Consider the following 26070-nt stretch of genomic DNA (forward strand, 5'->3'; position numbering starts at 1 on the left):
TTCATACTGTTTTAAAACCCCTAGAAGAACCTCACACTGCTCCTTTGTGGCCCGACAGAAAAACAGACTATCATCTGCGAACAAGAGATGAGATATCGCTGGACAAGCAGTCGAAACCTTGATACCCGTGATTAACTTGGACCATTCCGCCTTACGAAGGTTTGCAATAAGGACCTTGGTGCAAAGAATAAAAAGATATGGCGACAAGGGATCCCCCTGTCGGAGCCCTCTAGAAGGGAAAATGGAACCATGTGGTTGGCCATTTATTAATACTCGGGACTGAACAGATGTCACGCACCACATTACCCTAGAAATCCATTTTTCACTAAAACCGAATTTTCGTAATAAGTGTTCAAGAAAGGACCATTCTACCCTGTCATAAGCCTTGCTCATGTCCGTTTTAATAGCCATAAACTTGCCCTTACAAGAGGGGTTAGTGTGAAGACCGTGAAACATTTCTTGTGCTATCAGAATATTATTCATAATCATGCGACCTTCTACAAAGGCCGATTGTGTCTCAGAGATAAGTGCCGGCAAAAAAGTACACAACCGCTGGCATAAGATCTTTGAGATAATCTTGTACCCAACATTGCATAAACTAATCGGCCTCCATTCCGACATCCGGGTCGGTTTATCCACTTTGGGAATGAGACAAATGTTTGTCGTATTCAACCGTTTATCAAAGAGGCCATCCTGGAAAAAGGAGTCAACCAGTAACTTTAAATCATTCTTTACCGTATCCCATGCACACTGATAAAACTGAGCCTTCATAGGGCTTTATCAAGGTGCATCATGAATAAAGCTTCCTTGATTTCATGTTCTGATACCGGGCGAGTTAGTGTGTCATTAATATCAATCGTGATAGCCGTGCAAACCTCATCCAAAGATTCCTCAAAGTCTATGGGCTATGTGGATGTAAATAACTCCTGGAAATAGGAGGCAGCGATGCCTTGTACCTTAGTATCCTCTGTTATCCAGTGTCCCGCCTCATCATGAAGACCAATGATCCGATTCTTGGATCGTCTTTGTTTCATCTAGGCATAAAAATAGCCAGTATTTTGATCTCCAAGACGCATCCAGCGGCTCCTACTTTTTTGATACTAGTAAATATCTTCATCTTGGTAAGCCTCTCGCAAATTCCAAGACACTTCCGAGATCATCTCAACAAATACAAAATCGTCTGCCTGAGCAGTCGCCAAACTGGTCTTTAAATCCTCGATTGTTTCCCTCCCATATGGAACCTGAGCTTTTCGCCATTGAGAAATTGCCTGGCGACACTTGATAATCTTGTCCATTAAATTATCAGTTGTTCCCTCTAGTCTAGACCCCATCCCTCCGAGATGGCGCCAAATAAACCTTCTTTATCAAGCCATCGGCGATCAAAACGGAAACTGCTTCTCCCTCGTCGGATTTTGTCCTCGAGAGTAGCTAATACCGGTTTGTGGTCCGATGATATCATAGGTAAATATTCCGTGAATGAATCACTAAAAAAATCATGAAGTTTTTCATTAGCTAGGGCGCGATCCAGTCGGCATCGAATGGGCTTTTTGCCCCTCCAACCATGCGAAGACACGCTATCCCCAACTGCAGGAAACTCCAATAAATTGCAGTGTTTAATCATTGTGTTAAAACCCACAAAAGAAGACGCATGTCGGAGTTTTCCACCCCGTTTTTCATGGTTACCTTTTAATTCATTAAAGTCGCCAATAAGAAACCAGGGAGAGTCTCTGGATAGACCAATCCGTGTTAACCGTTCCCATACTAAATCACGGTTCTCTGGAACTGGGTCACCATAAACAAAATTAAAATACATAATTTGTCCTTTATAAGTAAGTTCCATATCAATTAACCGATTAGATTCAAATAAAACCGAAACATCATAATAATTATTATAAAATACTGTCAAACCACCACTACAACCGAAAGGATCAACCGTTTTTAAAGTTGAATAACCAACAAAAGGTTCCATAAAATAAAAAGGCTGTCTAGTTTTAGATAAAAATAAAAATTCAGGTCTATGTTTCTCCCATAAATCCCTGAGATAACCAATAGTTGCTTTATTCCCAAGCCCTTGATAATTCCAGCTTAAAATCTTCGTTTATCCGTTAACGGTTTAGGTGGCTTAGCCCCATCAGTTGGACCCTTCTCTTGTTCCTGGTTCCTCGGGTTGATTCCCTCACCGACTCAACAGTTCAGGTGCAGGACGCTTCCTATGGGTTGTTCGCAAATACACATTCAACTTTTTGGAGGCTGCTCTTTTGAGAGCCAAAGGAGGTTTTGCCTTGCGTACCTTCTCCACCGGTATCACCTCGTCAGAACCTGTACCTGCATTAGTGTTCATAACCAAAGAGTCCTCTTTTAAAACCGCTATCTCTCTCTCAAGTTGAGTAGTGGTCAAAGCTGGATCCAATGAAAGCTCATCCAGTGAACACCTCCTCCATCAGCTGATCAATGTTTTCCTCCGGATCTGTCATTGTCAAAGGCGTATCCTTGTGGTTCTCCTCTGGACCAGTTACATCAATTACCATTGACTCCTTACCAATACATGCTTCCTCTAGATCAGACAGCATAGCATCGGCAGCAGGGGTCCATACATCAACCAAAACAGCAATCGGACCAGACTCTGAACCGGTCAGTGTTGCCTTAGAACCTGGGACAGTTCCCTCTCCTTGATCAGAAAGTGTAGCCGCATCAGGGTCCTGGAAGAGAGGTCTCCGGACTCGCTTTGGTGGTGGGACACCAATGATTGTGGCCTGCAACACCTCTTGGTTATCTGGGACTGAGATTTGCCCTTGTTCAGTCTCCTCAACCGGAACTGGACCAGAGGAAGAAGCCGCAGCAGCAACAGCAACAGCAACAGCAGTAGCAGCAGCAGCCGCTTTAACCCGATGTCGATGTTCATTATACTGAACATAAATGGTGAACTTGCGATGTTTAGAAGAAGACTCACCGATTCTTTAGACCTGAATCTTGCTTTCCCTTAAAGGAACGCTGATTAGCATTAGGGAGTGTGTCCCCTCCACCTCCTTGCTTCTATCATTTGTGACAGCACCGTTGTAACTTTGGAGAGAACGAACAGTGTCCTCTTCCATTGGAATGTGTAAACCCGGAGTGATTCGAGATGAAGCCCATAGTGGATAGTGATCCACGTCGTGACAGAGGCTGAAGCACTTCTTGCAAAAACCATGGAGTCTTTCATAGCGAAGAGTGACTATGGTCTCTTCCCCATTGTAGAACTTGATGATCCTTTCAAAACACAAGGGCTTAAAACGATTGATTGTAACTCTTACCCTTCCACCATCTATATCAACCGTCTCCACCCATCTATAAAAGAAATAACTCTCGAGAAGTATAAATCCTAATCAAAACAGAATCTAGAAACCTAAACAAGATAGGATTACAAACTACTCGGTTCAGTATAAATAAGCTCACACTTCGAATATCGTAAGACAGAGAAAGAAACAAACAAAAAAAAAAAAATGTTTATATCTAGACAAATAATGATGAAGATGAAGACAGGGGGGACTTTGAGCGAAGACGAATGTAAGGAATGCTTTGTGTATATAACAAAGTTCATTGGAGAAAGTCTAAGTGAACCGCAATTCGAGCAATACATGGACCTGATGAAACTATTCAAGTCCCGAGGTATACAAGGAGAAGAACTCATAAAATCTCTTCTGAATCTGTTCAAAGAAGACGTGTGTCTTACTCAAATGTTCAGAAAACTAATGGAAACAGAGATCCGACAACTGGAAAACATTGACGATGATGATGATGATGATGATGATGATGATGATGATGAAGATGAATATGGAGAGGAGCAGTATTGTCATTGTCGTCGTTGCAAGATTGGTCGGGAAGAAGCAAAGATGTTGGGGCCGTTTAGATCAATCATAAACCCTAACTTGTTGTAATTTTTTTTTTTTTTTTTTGATGTGGAGAACGATTTTCATGGTGGAAAAGAAACCAATATAATTTTTTGTTTAAATTTCTTTTCATCGTAATGCTGGGAGAAATATTATTTCCTTTTAGTAACATAATTTTACATTTATTTTAATAAATTTAATTTTTGTTACGAGATAATTACGTTTATTTCTCTGTATTTATCTATTTCCATCATCTAAACATGTGATATATTATTTTTAGATATATATAACTACATATATATATATATATATTTATAAAAAAATCGATAATATATATGACTCCGTCATAATTTCAATCCAGGTGACATCGTTTTTTTCCAACGAGACCGTTCTGATTTACAGGGACTCTTCATTGGTTGGCGCAGATGTGAATCAGTGAATGAGTTCTTGATAACAAGAATCAATAATCCATAACAACAAATAACAAGAACAAACAGATTTTACTAAGAATTTGTAACCGATAACGATTAACGTTCAATAAAAACTCAGTCCCAATATCTTACCCGTAAGGGCATATCCATTGGTTATACAGTTATTGGGTGTCAAAACAAATTAAATAATAATATTTTTAATTTAATTTAATTATTTAATTATTTTTAGGTTGTCCAACCAAACAACTGATGACAACTTAATTGTTTTAGGCAGAGACACTTTCCATTCATCTCTCCATCTTTTTCTTATTTTTTTATTTTTTTTATTCTTCTAATCCTTTATCAAATATGTGCAATGGAATTGCTCTAAGAGTCTTCAATGGAGATTCTCCAACAAAACGATGAGGAACGAGAGTCTAAAAAGTTCTATATAAACTAGGTAACAACCCGCATATAATGCGGTATAAAATAATTATTAAATCTTTTTACGTAATTTTTATTCACAAAAACTATTATATGTATCGGAAATCTAAAATTCAATTGTGTAGTCTATATTAAAAAATACATATCTAATTTTTGTATAATAATTAAAATTTATCTTAAAACCAAAAAAGGGTGTACGGACGCAGCTAGAGAAACTCTCTTAGGCACATTCCCCGAGGAATATGAGGAGGGCTTTTAACCAGATCTCACCCACTGTTCTCCTCCAATAGGAGCAGAGTTACCGTTATATCCACCGGATACTGGTTTGCAACTACCTTCATCCTGCAGATCTTCACCAAGATGATCTTGTTCATCACCAAACCAACATCTTTCATCAACGCATTTACTTTGGTATCAATTACAATTCTATCTCTCTGTTTCAGATACTGATGCATTTACTCCCGCAAGCTATTTAAACTTACCTGCATTCAGTTACGATCTTCAACCGATTAGTTCCAACCAATTTACCTGCTGTTAACCGTTATAACCAGCAAACCAAAATCTTTATCTGAGTTCTTGAAAATGGCAAACTGTATACCATACCATCAGAAAGGGAAAGAAATTTCAAGAGGGTTCTCCCCACCACCACGCAAATGAGTGCGAGCTCCAGATCTAGACACATCGGACCTGATACAAGAAAATGCCCTGACCCTCATAGGACGCCTAACCAATCCTTCCTTGCAACGAATGTGGGGTCTGTTTCCTTTCCTCATCAACAGATGGAACCTGCGAGGAAAAGTTTCGGGATCAGATCTAGGTCAAGGCTGTTTTCAGTTCAATTTTGAGAAGGAAGAGGAATTACATCAAGTCCTAAAGAATAGACCGTACCACTTCGACCAGTGGATGGTTATCCTACAAAAATGGGAACCAATCATCTCTTCAACCTTCCCTGCTATGATCCCCTTTTGGATAGAAATCCAAGGGTTACCAAAACACTATTGGAAAATCGAGATGTTACAAACCATTGGTGACATCTTGGGAGAAGTGCTAGACTGGGAAATATCTACTACTGCTATACAGCTTAAGGTACTTATCAATGGCCGAGAGCCTATCACAAAGGAAACAATGGTGGAATTTGCAGATGGCAATGAAGTCGTGGTGTATTTGGACTACAAAAACTTAAAAAATCGTTGCACTTACTGTCTACGCTTGTCACATGAAAAGAGTAAGTGCCCTGGTCTCCATACTCAAGAAGCAAACAATATAGGTCCGAGAGCACAGACACCTGACCTGCAAGCCCAGAAATCAACGTCAAGGAACTATTACACCCCGCAAGATAACTTTCTGCCCCCCAAAAACCAACAACGAAGTGTGGAGAGAGTATCCTTACCAAGACCTAACCCAAATCCCAGGAAACGCCCGTTTACCAGTTCAGAGGATAGAGATAGATCATTCTCACAGACCAGACATCACCAGTATACTCGGAAGGAATCAGAGGTTGATAAGCATCACTCCCAATACCGTCGATCCCGAGCTCGCCAACTAGCAACCTCTTCTTATGGATTCAGGGGCTCCTTGTTCCAAAACCATGGACATCGTCCCACCCCTAACATGTAATGGAGAGAAAAACCTATTTCATCATCAACTGAACATGGTGATCCCTCAGTTTCATCACGAGCCAGACGCCCTCCTTTGGAACGAGATGTTGATGATCCAGATCCAAACACACCACCACCAAGGCATGAAATCCAACCTCTACCTCGACCACCACCAGGTTTACCTACTCCAGTAATTTCTCCAAGTAGAGAACGCGTAATGGAGGATCTACGTGAGGTCACTATTTAGTACATCTCCTGCCCAAATCCTTCAGAAAGTGCTGCCCGCCGCATGAGAGTGATGCAAAGTGAAACTGATAATCTAATGGAGAATACGGCTGATTCTATTTTGGCATATCAGACCGTTTTGGAGGAGAGATCACCTTTAGTTCCCCTGTCTGGTAATGTGAATCCCCAGAGCCCCTGTACTACCAATTCTGATATGCCAATCCTAGGTAATGATGCATTAGGGTCCACCAAAAGAGGAAGGGGCCGCCCTCCTGTGCATAAACAAGGCACCAAACCAAATCAAAAGTTACCAGGAGCAAAGTCACAAAAAAGAAACTTTGCCCAAGGATCATCAAAAAAGATCTCTACCACTAAATTGTTGGAAAAATCAGGTACATCAAAAGCTTTGCAGAAGAAACCTTCAAAACCCTCTCCAAAAGGCCAAGCTCAACCCTCCAGGTCACAAAACTCAAAGCATGATCATAATAGGAACCCTTCTCAAAGTAGGAACTCTTCCATGCAACCATCCTCCTCTGGACGACCATTGATCTTCCTGATCCCTGCAATCAAGAAAAAGAAAGCGGATTTTCAGAATCCCCCAACCCCAGCTCCTTAAGGCTGGTGAGCTGGAACTGTTGTGGGTTGGGGAACCCTATAACAGTCCAGCGAATTAGGGAGATACGCAAAAGTATTTTCCCAGACCTGTTGTTCCTCATGGAGACGAAGAACACAAATGAATCGGTTCTCAAAACTTTGCAGTGGCTCGACTACTCCTCCAATCACTTGGTCCCACCAGAAGCTCCGGGAGCTGGAGGTTTAGCTATGTTCTGGAAAAACAATATTGAAGTTGAAGTTCTTCAATCAAACCCTCACTTTATCGACACAAAGATCAAAGCAAAAGGAAAATATTTCTTTGCTACCTTCCTATATGGGGAACCAGACAGATCAAAGAGAGTGGCAGCTTGGAAGAATCTTCAAGACTACACTGCAGACAGATCAACCCCGTGGATCATTACAAGGGATTTCAACGACATTATCCATTCTTCAGAAAAAGTGGGGGGGTCCCCATCGTCTAGAAGGCTCTTTCTCAGACCTCAGATCATTCATATCTAGTGCTGATCTCTATGATATCAAACACACTGGCAACTGTCTTTCCTGGAGAGGCAACGACATTCCCACCTAGTTAGATGTCTCCTTGATCGAGCTATGGCAAACAGTGATTGGATTTTATCTTACTCGTCTGGTAGATGCGAATACCTGAGATTTGAAGGCTCTGATCACCGTCCGGTTGTTACATCCTTTTATCCAATGAAGAAAAAACAGCATGGTATTTTTCGGTTTAATAGGAGATTGAGAGAGAATCCTGAGCTTAAAAAACTGGTATTCAAGGCTTGTAAGGAGGCCCCGAACCAAAAAGTTGACTCTTTACTTCGCACCTGCAGAGAGTATATCATTAAACGGAGTCAATCCCAAGAGTTGAATAGCCAAAAGAAAATACTTACACTCAGGGACCAACTAGAGGAGGCAATGTCAGATGACACTGCTCCACAGGAAAGTATTGACATGCTAAATAAAGAATTACATATTGCTTACCAAAAAGAGGAAGCATTCTGGAAACAGAGAAGCCGTAATCTCTGGTTGGCCTTAGGAGATAAGAATACAGGATTCTTCCATGCTACAACAAAATCTCGCAATGCCTGCAATAACATCTTAGTTATAGAAGATCCTGAGGGTAGACCAGTGTTTGAAGAAAAAGACATCGCCTCTACCATATCCAACTACTTCCAAAAGCGACAAACAGTGTCAACCGAGTTATTCCGTTTCCAATAGTTGCCAATTTTGTGGTGGAGGAGAATGTGAGAATGGTTATTTATAGGATTTCAAGTAATATAAATTACATTTCTATGATAATTTAATTACAAGAGTAATAATTATAATTTATAGTGGTTTAAAATAAAAATGATTGGAGAAAAAAATAGTCAATTTATTTTTATTTTATTTTTAGTTACTATTTAATACTAGTAAAGTGTGGATTTAAAGTATGAAATAATGTACATGATTATATGTGTAACATTTTTTAAATGGAAAATAAATAATATATTGTTAGAAATTAAATGCTAAATAGACCAATAAAGAGAGAGAGTTAAAACCTTAGTTTAATATATATATATATATATATATATATATATATGATTGCAGAAATAAATCTAGTGATTTTATGACTAATTTAGGTTATTCAACATAAGTATATATTTTATATAAATATATCTCTCTAAAAAAATGATGTATCACAAGTAAACCAATTATCATGGTAAATATCAATTCTTACTTCTGCTCAATTTTCACTAGGATCATAGTTATGATATCTTTGATACATTCAGAAGCTCTTCAAATTCTACATACTAAATAATCATTTCAAGGTCACCTTACGAGAATCACGATTCATAATGATAACGATTATCTTCTTGGAATCCATTGTAAATCTAGAGATGATGATATAGGCTTTCAGTGTGTTCACAATTTAAAGAGCATCTAGAGATTTTTTTAGATGTGCAAACTGTAAATGGAAAGCAGAGAAAGATGGTTTTCATGGTTATGGTGATATTCCTAAAAAAGGTTCTAAAATTTTTTATTGGTTAAAATAATATGAAATTGAATTATTTTTTAAAAAATGCAACTCATTTGATTAAAATATAAATATAATTAACTATAACCTATGAATAATAATTGTTTTTTCTTTAAGTGAAGTTCTGTGGATACAGTTTCTAACTCCACCAACAATTAGAACTTTAAACCGCAACTTCTAGTAACATTAATTAACTTGAAGAAAATAAAAGGGCCAAAGAATGCAATCATGCATCATGCATAAAAAAAGAAATTTCTTCTGTGGTGTGTCTTTCCAACTATCTTGCGATCAGGTATTGAACCGTGTTGGTAGCTGCTTTTGTGGCAGAGGTAATTTATTTTCGTAACCTTCAGAAGAATTTGGTGGCTCTGGAGAAATCCATGGAAGACTTAGATGTGTTAAGAAAGGTGCCGGGAGGAAGACAAAGGTCTACAAAGGCTTAACGAAGTCCAGAAATGGCTTACGAGTGTTCTGACCTCCAAGAAAACATACCATTGATAAGTATTGCAGGTGAATTCGTTAGGTGGAGGCTAGTTGTTTTGGATCTGTCTAAGAATTTGTGTCTTGATTTATAAAGAACATTGGTTGTGTTTGCGCGACTACCTGCTTGTCGCCAAAATTTGAAAAAACTAATGCATCTGAATCTAGGGAGGGTACAGCAAGTCTTTGGAGTATCGATGGGATCATATAAAATTTGTCGCACTTAAGAACATTAACGTTAGGATATTGCAATAAAGATCTTGTTTAATTTGACGGAAGCTTGAAGGAATTGCTTCTATTGAAACGCTTAGACGAAGTTCTAACCATTGAAATAAAGTCAAGATCGGTTTTGGAGAAACTGTTTTTTTCTCTGTCATGTTGTGGAAATGTATTCAAAAGGTAGTTTATCAAAGACATTTGGGACGAATCTATAGATTTTATTGACTTTTACGACTATTTTCTCCGTAGCCCCAGTGGTCCATATATACTTCCCAAACTTCACAAAAGAAAAAGCACGAAAATTGAAAACACTATAGACATTAAGTGCACATTGTTGGCCTAACCGACAAAAGCATAAATAAAGAAAAAGTCCTTACATACTAATTAAATTAAAGCCGAGACACACTACTCATGGCTTCGACATGGTGAAAAGACATGCGTTAAGTAAAGGACAGGTTGAGGTTATTAGAGATTACTTGAATATTCTTGCATTTGGTTAGACCTTATCTAGGAACGTTTCGTAGTGTACTATGAGCTTTTTTAAGGTTCGGCATTGTCTCAAGAAATTACACGACTTGCTTTATCATTCTGTCCATGACTCAAAGATCTTTGAAGGCAAGACGACCCTCATCCAGAGTAACGCGTAAATCAAGATCGTTAACCCCCACGTCGCAGCACGTTTAGCATGATCGCAACGAACAACGCCATGGCGACATATAAAAGAGAACTTGTTAACAGTGGAATCCAAAAACTCTAATTCACGAAACCTATAAAACCCCAACGAATCATCTGAAACCTTTCTTTCTCTGCAGTTATACGTCGTCGTACAAGTTGTCTGTTTTTTTTTTTCATGTTTATGTTCTTTTTTTTTTACAAAAAGAATGTTATTTTCAAAGTAATAATAATTCAGAAAAACATAATTAAAAAAGAAAAATTAAAATATTTATAATGTAAATATTCTTATATTATTATGCATTTTACTAAAATTTATTATATGTGAAAAAGAAGTTCTTGAACGAAACAATCCATTTTGGGATGTTTTCTATATTTTTATTTTATTTTCTTAAACATCAAAAGCTAATTTTCCTGTCCATTGATAGTCTTTAATGTTTAAAAGAAGAAAATATTATAGAGAATTTTCATTCTTTTTTTAATTTTCGACAAAGCTATATAAAGTTTACATTTATGATAAATTGGTAATATACATTACAAACAAACATTTATGGTAACAAGAATTTTTTTAGTTATTGCTATTTTTGTCTTTGATTTTGTGATATAAATATGTGTAGGCACGCCAAAATAAACACACAAACACTCAAAGAGAGATAGAAAAAAGACATAAAGGACATCATCACCATGTCAGAGAGACAGATTGTTAAGATGATTTATGCAAATTTTGAGAACGACGGTGGTGCTGCTGCTGTTATTAGACAAGGCATCACCAAGTGAGTTTGCTTTTTTTATTGTTTATCAATTTTCTAACGTAAAATCCAATGGCTTCTTCACCTTCAAGTTTCATTTATTTTTCTTGTTGCATGGTTAATTCAGGACAAACCATGAGTTATTGGACCCGTTCGTCTCGCTTGTTGAACTTTCCTGTAACATTCTTCTTTACTTCCCCAATGTGTGAATTAAATTTTTGATTTTTGTTTGTTCTGATTTGCTCTGTTTCTTGATTCAGTTTCACCTCCTGGTGGATTCAGAGATCATCCTCACAGAGGTCAAGTTCACGCCTATTACTATTATTTTTTATTTGTTTTCTACGTACATCTGCTTAATTCCTCTGGTCTCTAAAATTTCTGATGAAATTGGATTACAGGTTTTGAAAGTGTGACATACATGTTGCAGGTGAGAACATATATATCTTCTTCATCCATGATTTAAATCAATAATAAAAAGCCTTTTTTACTTTTGCTTACTTGGATATCGATTTAACTTGTAAAATATAGGGAGGCCTAATTCACCAAGACTGTAATGGTCATCAAGGTACAATCCAGGAAGGAGATGTTCAGGTGAAACGACAAACATAATTAAATACTCTTACTACTAAGCTTTTTTGTTGCATCCTTTTGATTTTGGTTATTATATTGCAGTGGACGACAGCAGGAAGAGGACTTATTCATTCTGAAATGCCTCAAGAAGAAGTTAACAGTCTCATACAACTCTGGATCAACCTCCCTTCCAGTCAAAAGATGTACAAAGAAAATTCTTCATGACAAAAGATTCTAGTTATGTTCATCTTTTTCAATGTTTTAAGATCTGTTTTGTTTGGTTTTATGACAGGATCTGGCCAAAAAACCGAGAAATACCGAATTCATATATTCGGAGAGCATGGGGCGATGGAGTAGAGGTCAAAATCATAGCCGGAAAGTCGATGGGAGTCGAGTCGCGACCTCCTTACTACACAGAAACACCAATCATGTTCCTTGACATTACTCTCGACCCAACAGCTCAAACCCTCCAGACCATTCCAGAGTCATGGACTGCTTTCGCCTACGTTCTAGAAGGCGATGAAGGCGTGTTTAGCTCCTCGGACTCTTCCACTGTAGAAGCACATAATGTTGTGGTATTTGGAAGAGGGGATTATGTTAGCGTGAAGAATACGTCAAGCTCTAGGCCGTTGAGGTTCTTGTTGATTGCAGGGGAACCCATCGGCGAGCCTGTGGTTCAGCACGGGCCATTTGTGATGAACTCGCAGGCTGACATTGATATGACAATTGACGACTATCGCAATGCCAAGAATGGCTTTGAGATGGCTAAGTCTTGGAGGTCACAGTGAAGAGTTTGAAGCAATAACCAGAGACATGCAGTTATATTTATTAGGTTTTCTTATCTTATCGCACACGGTTTTAATCTTTACATTCTATTTCTATATCTTATCATTGTCCGAGTAATAATAAAACACATGCTACGTTTTTAATAAATTGATTAACTATATAGTTCAACTTCTTTCAGATTCACAATACATGTTTAAATTGATTAACATGTTTAACTATTAATTTTCTTTTTCGTCTTAATGAACCAACAATATTTGTTTACAAAAGACATGGATTAAAAAATAATTTTTCACAAAAGACAAAGCAAAGCTTATACACAGAAAATTGAAAAAAAAAAAAAAGACATTAAGTTCACTTAGCTGCTAGTTGGCTGACGAAAGCATAAATTAAGAACAAGTCCTTACATAATAACACTAAGAGCAAGATTATTGGTGGTTTCTTTGGGGTTGTTAAACATTGTTTGATTATTTTATGAATTAATTGTGAATGATTTTGAATATAAGAACCATGACCTCTTAGTTAAAATTTAATCCTTCAATTGTAGGTTCTAATTTTGGGTCTCTTATTTTTGAAAATATTGTTTTTAAAATAAAAAAATTGTAAATAGAATATAAGTGGTATAAATGTGTAAACATTTAAGAATTTATAAAAATAGAAAATATTGCATTTAATTAATTTTTAAACATACAAAACATAATAAAAACATTAATACATATAACAATATAAGTGCAATTCATAAATGGAGAAAATGATAAATTTTAATACTGATTTGCTCCAAATTTTGCCCAAATATTCTCAACCAAATCATCTTGCAAGCGTTTATGTTTTTCTCAATCACGAATATCCATTCGAATCTTGAGCATAGTTTCGACACATTAACACACCAGTTAGTAACCTCAAGTTTCTATAACAAAAATCAGAGGACAATTAAGTAACATGTAACTAGAAGAAGAAACCACAGAACTGACATGAATTTTAAGAATCAAAAAGAGAAGCATTTAGAGCAAGGAACCTGTGAGAAGGCCTGTAGACATAGCATGGAGAAGAATACGTGAGGATTCGATCATAATTAGCTTCCAAACACCTGCAAGACGAAGAAGAAAGGAAGGTAAGGAACAAAAAAAAGTAGAGTCAAAGAAGTGTTTAAAGAGGAAGCAAAAATAAAATAAAATAAAACCTTTAAAGACGTAGCATAGAGAAGAAGCGTGTCTATCCAAGCCATCACTGATCAATCGTAGGATCTTCCACAAACCTAGAGTGACAAGGATCAATCATAGGATCCTCCACAAACCTAAACCAACAAAACAAAAAACGACAAGTAACATGTAATTAGAAGAAAAAAGCTACCTATCGATAGTGAAAATTCAGAAAGCAAATAGAGATGCAATGATCCGAACATACTTAGCTTCCAAAACACATGCAAGACGAAGAAGCAAGGAACAAAAAAACAGAGAGTAAAAGAACTGTAAAGAGAAAGAACGACAAGTTAGTATAACAAAAGACAGGGAACTTAGGCTTAAACCATGAATCTAAACATCACTAGGAAGATCTACTTCCAACCTCACTGCAACAGATTTTGGAGGGAAACATGAAAGAATACCTGAATATCTTTCACATATGTCCAGCCTTTTTCTAGTTAAAAAAGGACACAGTTCAAGAACAAACTCGTCTAGTGGAGAATTTGTGATCATCTCTTATATGAATATTTGAACATATGAGAAACACAAGACACATAGGATCAACAATAGCCAATATTAAATAAAACAACGGATAGGAAAATTTTTGTATAGATGCGAGGTAACCTGAAAGTTGAACTCATAAATTATACGCAGTCCCACAATGTTTCTCTTCTGATGTTCCCACACAGTAATCTCGGTGCCTCGACGATCTGCATCAAAGAGACAGAGATGTATTTACACATATAGAAAAAAGTGGGTTAGGAGGAAGAACACACTAACTGGTACTGAAGATGTAGGGCACAGTAAACGAAAAGGATCCATCAAAAGCATCACCTACCGATCCTCCACAACCTGAAATAGCAGAGCAAATGGTAAAAAATCGCATAAACATAATAAAAAGCCTTCAATGATTCAATCCAGAAACAAAACTCTAGAGGAATAAACTTGAATTAGAGTGGCCATGGTAGGATCCTCCTCCACAAACTCGATTCTTCCTTTCGCGATTGGCTTCCAAATCGGTTGGCCTACTAATTGCCTTCTCTCCATTCCCTTACCCTTCTTCTGATTCCAGGTCCTTCGAGTCGAAACCTTCAAGGATCTGATCCCAAATTCTTCTTCTGATCCCAAATTTTTCGAGTCGGTTTTAATTGAAGCTGATAGAGAGAGAGAAAGGAAAAAAGAAAAAATCAAGTGTACCCAATTTTTTTCTCCTTTAATATTTTTTTTTCGCCCAACAATACGCCGAGAGGAGTGACGAAACTAAATTCAAGAGTCACCTTGGGAAGGGATGCATGCACCAAGAGTTGAATCTTCATTCAATTATCTATCTTTAATGTTTTAGTCTTCAAGAATAATTAATACTTGGCTTTGTTACCAAGTTTCCTTTCTTATATAAACTCATGTAAGATCAATGAAATAATAATCCAACTTTTTATCAAAACCTTTTCTTTTCTTTGAGAGTGATTTTCTTCTGTTCTTTGTGAACAAAACCGATTGATTGGTGTGATTCCAACAATCAAAACTGACTACTTGGTGTGATTCCAATAGTCAAAACCCCGATCTCCTTGGTGCGAGGCTGAGAGATCCGATCTTTTTGGTGTGAGGCTGAAAGATCAAACCGGTATATCAAGAGTCTTTCCGCAACTGTTGTGCAACCATTCTTTTCACCATCCTTATTCTTGAGGCTTCTTCATCTTTAGAATCAAGATGTCTCTACCAACCAACTCAAAGGTGCCGAATCCTTGGGAGGATCATATCAAGTGGTATCAGAGCACACCCTTGAGTTTGGTATTTTATCATCCTATCATTTTCTATCTTTTCATCTTCTATCTATCATCTTTCTATCTTTCCATCTTCTTTATTTTCATCTTCTCATCTTTTCATCTTCTATTTCTATTTTATTTGTATTTAGTGAAAAAAAACAAAAAAAAAACAAAAACAAAAAAAAAACAAAAAAAAAAGAAAGAAAAAAAAAAGAATGAAAAAAAAAGAAAAAAAAAGAGAAAAAAGAGTTCTATTCTATTAAAATAATAATAAAAAGGGCTCTGTTCTATTCAAAAAAAGAAAAAAAAATCCGTTTGTTCTATTTAAAAAAAAATCTAGTTTTATCAATATGTTCTATTCTATCTTTTGGTATCTCATTAAGTTCGATTCTGTTTCGATTGTTTTGGAAAACACATTGGGTTTGATTAGTTTCTGTTCTATTAGAACCTTTGAGAGTCACTGGAACACACTTTGAGAGTTGAGAGTAATCACTTGTGAGCGAAACACTTGTGAGGAACTTTTTACTTTTAACGAGTTTGTCCATTTTGCAGGTTTCTTTAATATGACTGACGGAGAAAATAACAACCATGAAGTAGAACAACCCGGGTAGACTTCAAAATATCCAGATGGAAGCATTGTTGGAAGAAATGCGGAGGATGATGAGGGTTGAGATGAATGTCGTCTATGAAAGATTGGACGAAGTTCAAGCAGAAGCACAACAAAGGCAACCACAAAATTTGCCTAACCAACCGATGGGAGTAGGAGAAGACTTAAGAATGCCGAGATATGTAGCAGCTGAAGATTACTACAGTCGTAGTGGAAACTCATCTCAAGGAGGCCAAAGGAGACATAGACGTGTGCGAGAAGGCAGACAAAGAAATAATGACGACATTGGAGGAATGAGGTTTAAAATTCCACCATTCACTGGGAAGAACGATCCAGATGTCTACTTGGAGTGGGAGAAGAAGGTAGACAAGTTTTCAATTTTTAGCACTATTCCGAGATCAATAAGGTGCGAATGGCGTCTGTTGAGTTTAGTGAGTATGCGCTTAGCTGGTGGGATCAGTTGGTGACTTCACGAAGACGTAATGGCGAATATCCGATTGAGACTTGGGCTGAGATGAAGGCTATCTTGAGGAGAAGGTTTGTTCCCGACCATTACCATCGCGATCTGCATCAAAAGCTAAGGAGACTAACTCAGGGAAGTCGAAGTGTGGAGGATTACTATCAAGAGATGGAGATTCTTTTGATAAGAGCTGATGTGGTTGAGGACCGAGAAACGACTATGGCTAGAATCATGAGTGTGTTGAACCGAGATGTCCAGGATAGGCTTGAGATGGAACATTATGTGGAGATTGAAGAGATGTTACATAAAGCAATCTTGGTGGAAAAGCAACTCAAGATAAGAAGTTCTACGCGGATAACTTATGGTGCTGGTTCATCTAACCCAAAAACAAGTTAGCAGAAGGAAGAAAAGTCAGTTGCTCTTCCAAAGGTTGAAGCGAAACCATTTGTTGCCAATCAAGTTACCAAGGACAAAGCTAAGGATACCAGAACCCGAGCTCGTGATGTGACGTGTTATAAGTGTCATGGGAGAGGACACTATGCACATGAGTGCTCCAACAGAAGAACCATGATTCTCGTGGAGAATGGAGAGTTTGAATCAGAAAATGAAGAGGTGGTTTCTGATTCGCTAGAAGAACTTGAAAAAATTCCAGCAAAAGGCGAGATATTGGTGGCAAGGAGGTCACTTAGTGTTCAAACTGCGATTGTGGAACATGAGTAGAGGGAGAATCTATTTCATACAAGGTTCCATGTCCGAGATAAGGTGTGTTGTCTCATAATTGATGGTGGGAGTTGTACTAATGTGGCGAGTGAAACAATGGTTAAGAAGCTTGGGCTGACTTTGGAGAAGCACCCAAAGCCATATAAGCTACAATGGCTTAATGATGATGGTGAGATGAAGGTTAGTATCCAAGTAAAGGTTCCTATTGTCATTGGGAAGAATGAGGATGAGGTTTTGTGCGATGTTCTACCTATGGAGGCTAGTCATATTCTTCTAGGAAGACCATGGCAATCTGACCGGAGAACAAGCCATGATGGTTTCACTAACCATTATTCTTTTGAGTTCAAAGGCAAGAAGATCATCTTTGTTCCGTTGACACCTCATGAAGTTTATCAAGATCAGTTGATTCTCAAGCAAAAGAAAGAAATAAACACCCTGAGCGACCCCACAAACACAATTCACCAAAAAGAGAGCGAGAGTTTGAGAAAAACCAAGTCAAAGGCCTGTGAGAGAAAACCTGTGAGGCATTCAAATTTCTTTGTGAGGAAAGGAGAGGTTAAGAGAGCTTTATTTTCAAAACAAACTTTGATTATGTTTCTTTACAAAGAAACTCTCATGAGTTTTTCTGACCTTGCACCGGTGTTACCGAGTGAGATAACATTTCTTTTGCAGGATTTTGAGGACGTATTCCTGGAGGACAATCTGAAAGGTTTACCACCTATCCGTGGTATTGAACACCAAATAGACTTTGTTCCTGGTGCATCACTTCCAAACCGACCAGCTTATAGGACTAATCCTGTGGAGACATTGGAGCTGCAACGACAAGTTAAGCTCATGGAGAAAGGACATATTAGAGAGAGCATGAGCCCATGTGCGGTCCCAGTCCTACTTGTGCCTAAAAAGGATGGAAGTTGGCGCATGTGTGTTGATTGTAGAGCTATCAACAACATCACGGTAAAGTATCGTCACCCTATTCCTAGGCTTGATGATATGCTAGATGAACTGCATGGTTCTTGTGTCTTTTCTAAGATAGATCTCAAAAGTGGATATCACCAAATACGCATGAAAGAGGGTGATGAATGGAAAACTGCTTTCAAAACTAAGTATGGGTGGTATGAGTGGTTGGTTATGCCTTTTGGGCTAACAAATGCACCTAGCACTTTTATGAGGTTAATGAACCATGTTTTGAGAAAATTCATTGGAATCTTTGTTGTAGTTTACTTTGATGATATTTTAGTCTATAGCAAGAATATGGAAGAACATGTTCAACATCTAGAAGCGGTTCTTACAACTCTTAGAGAGGAGAAGTTGTTTGCCAATCTTAAGAAATGCACTTTTTGTACGGATAACCTGGTCTTTCTAGGTTTTGTTGTTAGTGCAGATGGCATTAAGGTTGATGAGGAGAAAGTTAAAGCTATTAGAGACTAGTCAAGTCCTAAGACCGTTGGAGAAGTAAGGAGCTTTCATGGACTAGCTGGATTCTATAGGCGCTTTGTGAAGGACTTTAGCACTATAGCTGCACCACTTACATAAGTCATCAAGAAGGATGTTGGATTCAAATGGGAGAAAGCACAAGAAGAAGCGTTCCAAGCCTTGAAAGAGAAGCTTACAAACGCCCCACTCTTAACTTTGCCTAATTTCCTTAAAACCTTTGAAATTGAGTGCGATGCTTCTGGTGTAGGTATTGGAGATGTGTTGATGCAAGACAAGAAACCCATTGCATATTTTAGTGAGAAGCTTGGAGGAGCGACCTTGAACTATCCAACATATGACAAGTAGCTGTATGTGTTGGTTCGAGCGCTGCAAACATGGCAACACTACCTATGGCCCAAAGAGTTTGTGATTCACACTGATCATGAGTCCCTCAAACATTTGAAGGGTCAGCAAAAGGTCAACAAACGGCATGCCATGTGGGTGGAGTTCATAGAAACGTTTCCCTATGTCATCAAGTATAAGCAAGGTAAGGAAAACATTGTTGTTGATGCCTTATCCCGAAGGTATGCTCTAATCTCTACTCTTGATGTTAAACTGATGGGATTCGAACAAGTTAAAGAGATTTATGAGAAGGATCCTGACTTTAAAGATGTGTACAAATCTTGTGAAAGGTTTGCGGGAAAATACTATAGGCATGATAGGTTCCTTTTCTATGACAATTGTTTTTGTGTGCCTATTTGTTCTCTTCGAGAATTACTGGTTAGGGAAGCGCATGGAGGAGGATTGATGGGTCATTTTGGAATAGTAAAAACGCTTAAGGTGATGCAAGATCATTTTCATTAGCCAAACATGAAGAGAGACGTCGAAAGGATATGTGGAAGATGTGTCACTTGCAAACAATCTAAGTCAAAGGTACAACCCAACGGTTTGTACACTCCCTTGCTTATTCCTACTCAGCCTTGGCATGATATTTCTATGGATTTTGTGCTTGGTTTGCCTAGAACTAGAACTGGTAAAGATTCAGTTTTTGTGGTTATTGATCGATTTTCAAAAATGGCGCATTTCATACCTTGTCACAAAACTGATAATGCTTTGCATGTTGTTGAGTTGTTCTTCAAGGAAATTGTCCGTTTGCATGGAGTGCCTAAGTCAACTGTTTCTGATAGGGATACAAAGTTTTAAAGTTACNCTGATGGTCAAACTGAAGTAGTTAATAGAACTTTGTCTACTCTCTTGCGAGCTTTGATCAAAAAGAACATTAAAACTTGGGAAGAATGTTTACCACATGTTGAGTTTGCATACAATCAATCAATTCATTCTTCAACTAAGTTTTCTCCATTCCAAATTGTTTATGGCTTTAATCCTTTATCTCCATTGGATCTAACCCCTCTACCTTTGAGTGAAAGAGCTAGCTTGGATGGAAAAAAAAAAGCTGACATTGTCAAACAGATCCATGAGAAAGCTAGAATAAACATTGAGGAGAAGACAAAGCAGTGTGCCAAACAAGCTAACAAAGGAAGGCGCAAGATGGTATTCAAACCAGGAAACCAAGTGTGGGTTCACTTGAGAAAAGAACGGTTTCCCGCTGAAAGGAAGCCAAAAATGATACCTAGAATCGATGGACCCTTTGAGATCACAAGTAATATTAATGACAATGCTTACCAACTTGATCTTCAAGGTAAGTACAATGTGAGTTCAAGCTTTAATGTTTCTGATTTGGTTCCTTTTGTGGCAGATGATCCAGATTTGAGGTCAAATCCTTTTCAAGAGGAGGGGGATGATGTGATCATGGATGGAGCTAGGGAGGATGAGCTTGAACCTGAGGAATATGTAGCTGAGCTTGAACCAGAGGAGCTTGTTGCGGAGGAACCATTGCTTGTACCTGAAGGACCAATGACTAGAGCAAAAGCTAAGCAGCTAAGGAATGCACTAAATGGGCTTATTCAAGAGCTTATGGCCAAAGAGAGCATGGGAAAACCTTTTGGGGATGATACCTATCAAGTCCAGCCCACTTTGAACCTAATTCAAGTCCAAGAAAGCCCAAAATAATCCCTTTATTTTGTGGTCCAAGAGGAGTGACGAAAATAAGTTCAAGAGTCACCTTGGGAAGAGATACATGCACAAAGAGTTGAATCTTCATTCAACTATCTATCTTTAATGTTTTAGTCTTCAAGAATAATTAGTATTTGGCTTTATGACCAAGTTTCCTTTCTTATATAAACTCATGTAAGATCAATGAAATAATAATCCAACTTTTTATCGAAACCTTTTCTTTTCTTTGAGAGTGATTCTCTTCTATTCTTTTTGAACAAAACTGATTGCTTGGTGTGATTCCAACAATCAAAACCGACTACTTGGTGTGATTCCAATAGTCAAAACCCCGATCTCCTTGGTGCGAGGCTGAGAGATCCGATCTTTTTGGTGTGAGGCTGAAAGATCAAACCGGTATATCAAGAGTCTTTCCGCAACTCTTGTGCAACCATTCATTCCACCATCCTTATTCTTGAGGCTTCTTCGTCTTTAGAATCAAGGTGTCTCTATCAACCAACTCAAAGGTGTCGAATCATTGGAATGATCATATCATGACTTGATGATACGCAAGTGGGAATGTCCTCCTTCTCCCAAGGGCTGCACAACAACACAAGCAATCATCGCTTTTACACTTCTTTTCTAACTCTGTGAAGAAGCCCCTAAACACACAAAAGGGAACTAGCTAGTTTGATCAAAATCTAATTACCTTGATGTTTGAAGAATGTATATTAACCAACATATGGTATAAGAAAGGATATAAATACTCAGTACTTGGAAGACAAGTATCTTTAAGTTTGGGTTGTGCTTGAGTAATGCTGTCATTGATTCCCATCCTACATATTTGTCAGTCTTGGCAGTTAACTGAAGCAGGTTGTTAAAAGTTGGTAATGGTTCGCAGCATAAACCAAGTACCTGAAACAAAACAAAGTCAGCTACATGATCACTCATTTTTGATCATTAAGTAAACAAGATGATTGTTCGAGTAATTACCCAATACACTTAACCGCAAGACAGTATATACGAGGTCGAATCCTAAAGAACCAATGGTACACTAAAGATTTGTGAAAGTCGTAAAATAGTTAAAGCAAACTAAATATAGTTTGTTTGGTTTCAAAACTAGTAAATAAAAATATAAAACGATTAAACTAGGGAAGAATTTATATTTTAGAATTGAATGTGGTGATTAATTAGGAAGATAGAAAATCGAATGTAGCTGATTTATAGGCTCCTCATAAATTTATATTTTGAAATCGATTAGTGTAAAGATTTTGTAGAGATATTTTGGGAGAATGAAAATGGGAAATTTAATTTCGGGTTTAATAGGGAGATAAATTAGGAAATCTTTGTTTTTGTTAATAGAAAACAGTTGAATCCATATTTTTGTTTTATAATTTTATTTAAAAAAAACCATATAATTACAATGATATTGGCATGAGATGTAAATATTTATCAATTCCAAGTCTTCTTTATTGCAAAAAATGGTGCAAAAATGCTAATATTATTTAGTTAATATTTACCAATATAGAAAGAAAATACATTTCTTTTCAAATGTGTCATATCAACACTAAACCATTTTGTAACTTCTCTCTTACTGGCCAAAACAATTAGGAGGGCTTGGTTGTCTATGACATACGCATAACTGAACGTCCTTGTTTCCCGACCTCTTGTCCGTACAGTCGCAACGGGTAACGGCGTGAATCACATCATTAGGTAATATTTTTTTGCTCTTAATTTCATGCCAACACCAGTTACACCCTTGTGATATTAATAACTTAATTTGGCCACAACGGTTATAAACTCTACAAAATAACTAAATCTAAAAATTTAAAGAGAGAAACGTTGGGATATATGGAAACTCCTTGTGATAAACTACATATTAATAGCTTAATTAGGCCACAACTGTTATAAACTCTACAAAATACCTAAATCTAATAATTTAAAGAGAAAGAAACGTTGGGATATGGAAACTCCTTGTGCATTTGCTAAGTGGTCTTTGTTTAGTTCGGCTCAGGACTCGGGAGAGCGTCTTTTTCTTCGGGGGTGACGTAGACGCCAGTCAACTTCTCATGCATATCAGATGCGGATGATTTTTTTGGGTCCCGGATCTTCTGGTTTGGGATCCAACACCAACATACGCTTGAAGAGCATTTGAGAAGTACTTTTTGATGTCAACATGCTCTCGTTCCTTAATGGATTGTTTTAAGTGAATGTCTTTACTTATAGTTTTGATTTTAGATTCAACCAAAGTGGATTTTAAAAGACTTTGGCTAAAGCTCCCCTCGTGTTGAAGCCTATAAAGGAATTTTTATGGCTTATGCTAATTCAAAGTCTATGAAAAAAATTGGAGAGTAGAAAAAACTGAATAATCACACCGAGTTTTTAGATTTTACGTGCCATTAGGAAAAAAATAATAGTAACAGTTTATTGTTATTGTATAAATCAGATTTTATACCTAAATAAAATATCTGAAAAATCTCTACAGGATTTAAAAATACTTTGAAAATGCCGCAGCAAGTAATGGATCCTATAGAGTAAGAGTCTCTTTCGGTGGGCATTGTAAATGATCCAAGTGGACGTTATCCATCCAAGTGGACGTTATCCTGAATTTGTGAATAATGAGGTGTGAAAGCTTTACTGAAGAACTAGAATCGTAGAAAGAGTCGAATGGTCACAAAGCTCCTAACCCGTTTTTGGATATTCCTTGACATATTCATTTATGGGGCTTGTGTGATATGATGCTTTCTTTTTATCTTTTAAATATAATATCAGACCAAAGTCCAATATAGACAGAAGACTAACTAGTAAAAGAAAAGAAAAAAAATCTGTAATTTGTTTTTTTGTCATTTAGCATGTAATTTTGGTGATAATTTTAGAAAACAATATACATTAATGTGATATTTCTTTAAAATTTCCCTAACTATTTTTATTTTCCAACCAAACAATTAACTTATAGAAAACAACTCTTTCTTTAATTGCCCAACTTGGAGGAATAAAATTGCACTAAATTTTACAAGTCAAAAAATCAAATGTCCAAAAATCTATATTATGAAAGATGGCTTGCTCTCTCTATTTGAGTGACATATGAGCAGTGGAGAGAGTGCCACCTATATATTTTTATTAAAAGCAAACAGACCTAAACTTAAAGGAATATGAAACATCTTTCATGTTTTTTTTTCTATATCATAAACAGTTTCAATACTTACATAAGAAATTTAAAGAGGCTTACAGCATGTCCCAAAAAAATAGATGCATCACCAAAAGACAAAAGGGCATCGGGAGTGAATCAAAGCGCCACTTATTCCTCTTGGCGTAAACCATGAATGTATTGGCATATGGTTTAAGCGTTCCAAATTTGTCAATAGTTTGAAAAGTTGCAGTAGTGATAGATATATTGATTACTATTGTAAGAAAATTTATGAAAGTTTGTCCCTAAAGAAATAAATTTTTATATATAAAGAAGATTAGAGTTTTGTTCACTATCAAATAGAAAATATTTGAATAAAATTGTAGAATGTTGGTTTAGAAAAATACTGAGAAAAAGAGGAAGATAGTTGAATAAATTCATGACTGTTGGTTTTCCTATTTTAATATTTAGAAGTTAAAAAAAAAACTGAGTAAAATTCTTATTAAAAACCTAATTCTAGAGTTATATTCAAAAAATTGAAGAGTTGACATGAAAAGAATATGTCTATCTTAATTATATCTATTAAAGAGTTTAGTCAATCTACAATTCTTGATAAATAGCAAAAGTTAGTGTTTCATAGTATTTAATTGAGAAGCTTAAGTATGAATATATCTAAATACTTAAGCTTTTTTTTAATGAATGTAAAATTTATTCAGCCAAAAAAACTCTTTGTTACCAAATATGCATCTTTAGATCAAACTTTCATTTAAAATATTTTCTTTTGAAGTTTTAGACAAGAATTGTAAAATGTTTAAATCTCTCGAGACAAAGTTGTTCATGCATTGCATGTATCTAACAATTCAATTACAAAATGAGAAAACCTATGTGAAGTATTAAAACAATCAACATCAAATTATATTTTCCAAGATTTTCACAATTAAAAAAAAACAAAGATAAATTCTACATAAGATGAATTCAAGAGGAAATATACATTTTCAGGCATTTAGTGGTGGTAGAGCAAATCATATTATTTTAACTCATTAGAAGAAATGAATTAAACTACGAATGAGAAGTGAGAAATATTTATCAAGTAAAAACTACATATTTTGGGTAGATAGAACAATAAATAAATAAAAATTTTGTATATATTATAACAAAATATAAACTACATATGTTGGATAGAATATTTAAAAAAAATCTATTTGTCTAAATTATAGGTTTATAAAAATATATAAAATTTACACATTTTGGGTAGATATATATAGAATAGAACAATAAAGAAAATATCTATGCTTTTGTCATTTTTTGTTCATTTGAATAATATATTCAATAAATAATATTACAATTTTGGGTTTGGCTTTTTTTTCCCATAATGAATGAATATTTACATATGCATTCATGAAACAAATAGCTTTTTTTGGATAAATTATTGTGCAAACGACCATCAACATGATTCACATAGACTTTTCACGTCCATACCATTTTCAGTTAACATTTTACCGTTTCCTACTCAGATTCTTCTTCTAGTTGAGACACCATTCACATTATTTTTCAGGATTGAAGTGGCTTAAAGGTATCCAATTTGGTGAAAGATTGGAATATGATCTGTTCCATTACTTTCACATGCCAAACATAGGTAACAACATACTTATACGACTTTAAATCCCTTTTCTTCACGTCTCTACCTGCAAATAAACAACAATATACATCATTACATTGAACCCATCTTTCTTAATTCCAATCATATTCACATGAAACAAAAACATACTATACTTCCAACTGAAACATAACTCACCGCCGAATTCAAAGTAGAAACCAGGTTTTGCAGTGTTTATAATCGGGTTTAGTTCAGTGAGAGATGGACAAGGCCTTGTGCCATTCAAGAAAACATGAGGCTATAGAAACAAGTCTAATGTGAACAAATGGAGAAAAAGCCTTGTGCCACTCATTATTCTCTCTATCTCTTACAAAAAAAAAAAGAGAGACAAACTTGAAAAAGGAAATGGGTGATTCTTATTCTTTTAGAGAATCTGATAATGCAAAAGAAAAGAAAAAAACTTACTAAAAAGAAGATTCTCATTGAGATTAGGACAGAATATTTGTCTTTC

At 36.4% G+C, this 26070-nt stretch overlaps 3 protein-coding genes, 2 long non-coding RNA genes and 1 pseudogene across 9 annotated transcripts; 4 read left to right on the forward strand and 2 right to left on the reverse strand.

The window, feature by feature from the left end:
- LOC104738340 lies at positions 7750-8373 on the forward strand. The gene has a single exon (XM_010458529.1). The coding sequence runs from the start codon at positions 7750-7752 to the stop codon at positions 8371-8373; it is 624 nt and encodes a 207-aa protein (XP_010456831.1).
- LOC109128372 lies at positions 8852-9328 on the forward strand (annotated as a pseudogene).
- LOC104738342 (putative pirin-like protein At3g59260) lies at positions 11225-12691 on the forward strand. The gene is made up of 7 exons (XM_010458530.2): positions 11225-11313; positions 11417-11466; positions 11550-11588; positions 11688-11716; positions 11818-11880; positions 11962-12062; positions 12152-12691. The coding sequence occupies exons 1-7, from the start codon at positions 11225-11227 to the stop codon at positions 12645-12647; spliced, it is 867 nt and encodes a 288-aa protein (XP_010456832.1). The 3' UTR covers positions 12648-12691.
- On the reverse strand, positions 13394-15093 carry LOC104737010. Of its 5 annotated transcripts, XR_759677.2 has the most exons (7): positions 14769-15093; positions 14604-14675; positions 14246-14533; positions 14047-14108; positions 13823-13936; positions 13658-13729; positions 13394-13549 (listed from the first exon to the last, which is right to left on the reverse strand). It is a non-coding gene; the product is annotated as an uncharacterized LOC104737010 (long non-coding RNA). The 5 variants fall into 5 exon arrangements; XR_759675.2 differs by having other exon boundaries at positions 14246-14675; XR_759676.2 differs by having other exon boundaries at positions 14246-14675; positions 14754-15093.
- LOC104738343 lies at positions 19282-19989 on the forward strand. Its single transcript, XM_010458531.1, has 3 exons — positions 19282-19478; positions 19572-19626; positions 19765-19989. The coding sequence occupies exons 1-3, from the start codon at positions 19282-19284 to the stop codon at positions 19987-19989; spliced, it is 477 nt and encodes a 158-aa protein (XP_010456833.1).
- LOC104737014 lies at positions 25253-26018 on the reverse strand. Its single transcript, XR_759678.1, has 2 exons — positions 25758-26018; positions 25253-25647 (listed from the first exon to the last, which is right to left on the reverse strand). It is a non-coding gene; the product is annotated as an uncharacterized LOC104737014 (long non-coding RNA).

Source organism: Camelina sativa, chromosome 13, assembly GCF_000633955.1.
Source record: "Camelina sativa cultivar DH55 chromosome 13, Cs, whole genome shotgun sequence".
NCBI classification, from domain to species: Eukaryota; Viridiplantae; Streptophyta; class Magnoliopsida; order Brassicales; family Brassicaceae; genus Camelina; species Camelina sativa.

What these genes read in the sequence shown, in the direction of transcription:
- LOC104738340 (XM_010458529.1), top strand. Translation starts at nt 7,750, where the DNA reads ATGGCAAACAGTGATTGGATTTTATCTTACTCGTCTGGTAGATGCGAA.
- LOC104738342 (XM_010458530.2), top strand. Translation starts at nt 11,225, where the DNA reads ATGTCAGAGAGACAGATTGTTAAGATGATTTATGCAAATTTTGAGAAC. An exon ending in CTCGCTTGTTGAACTTTCCT is followed by an intron (nt 11,467 to 11,549) that starts GTAACATTCTTC and finishes TTCTTGATTCAG; the next exon opens with TTTCACCTCCTGGTGGATTC. An exon ending in GTGTGACATACATGTTGCAG is followed by an intron (nt 11,717 to 11,817) that starts GTGAGAACATAT and finishes TGTAAAATATAG; the next exon opens with GGAGGCCTAATTCACCAAGA.
- LOC104738343 (XM_010458531.1), top strand. Translation starts at nt 19,282, where the DNA reads ATGTGGGTGGAGTTCATAGAAACGTTTCCCTATGTCATCAAGTATAAG. An exon ending in GTGTACAAATCTTGTGAAAG is followed by an intron (nt 19,479 to 19,571) that starts GTTTGCGGGAAA and finishes ATTACTGGTTAG; the next exon opens with GGAAGCGCATGGAGGAGGAT. An exon ending in GAATAGTAAAAACGCTTAAG is followed by an intron (nt 19,627 to 19,764) that starts GTGATGCAAGAT and finishes ATTCCTACTCAG; the next exon opens with CCTTGGCATGATATTTCTAT.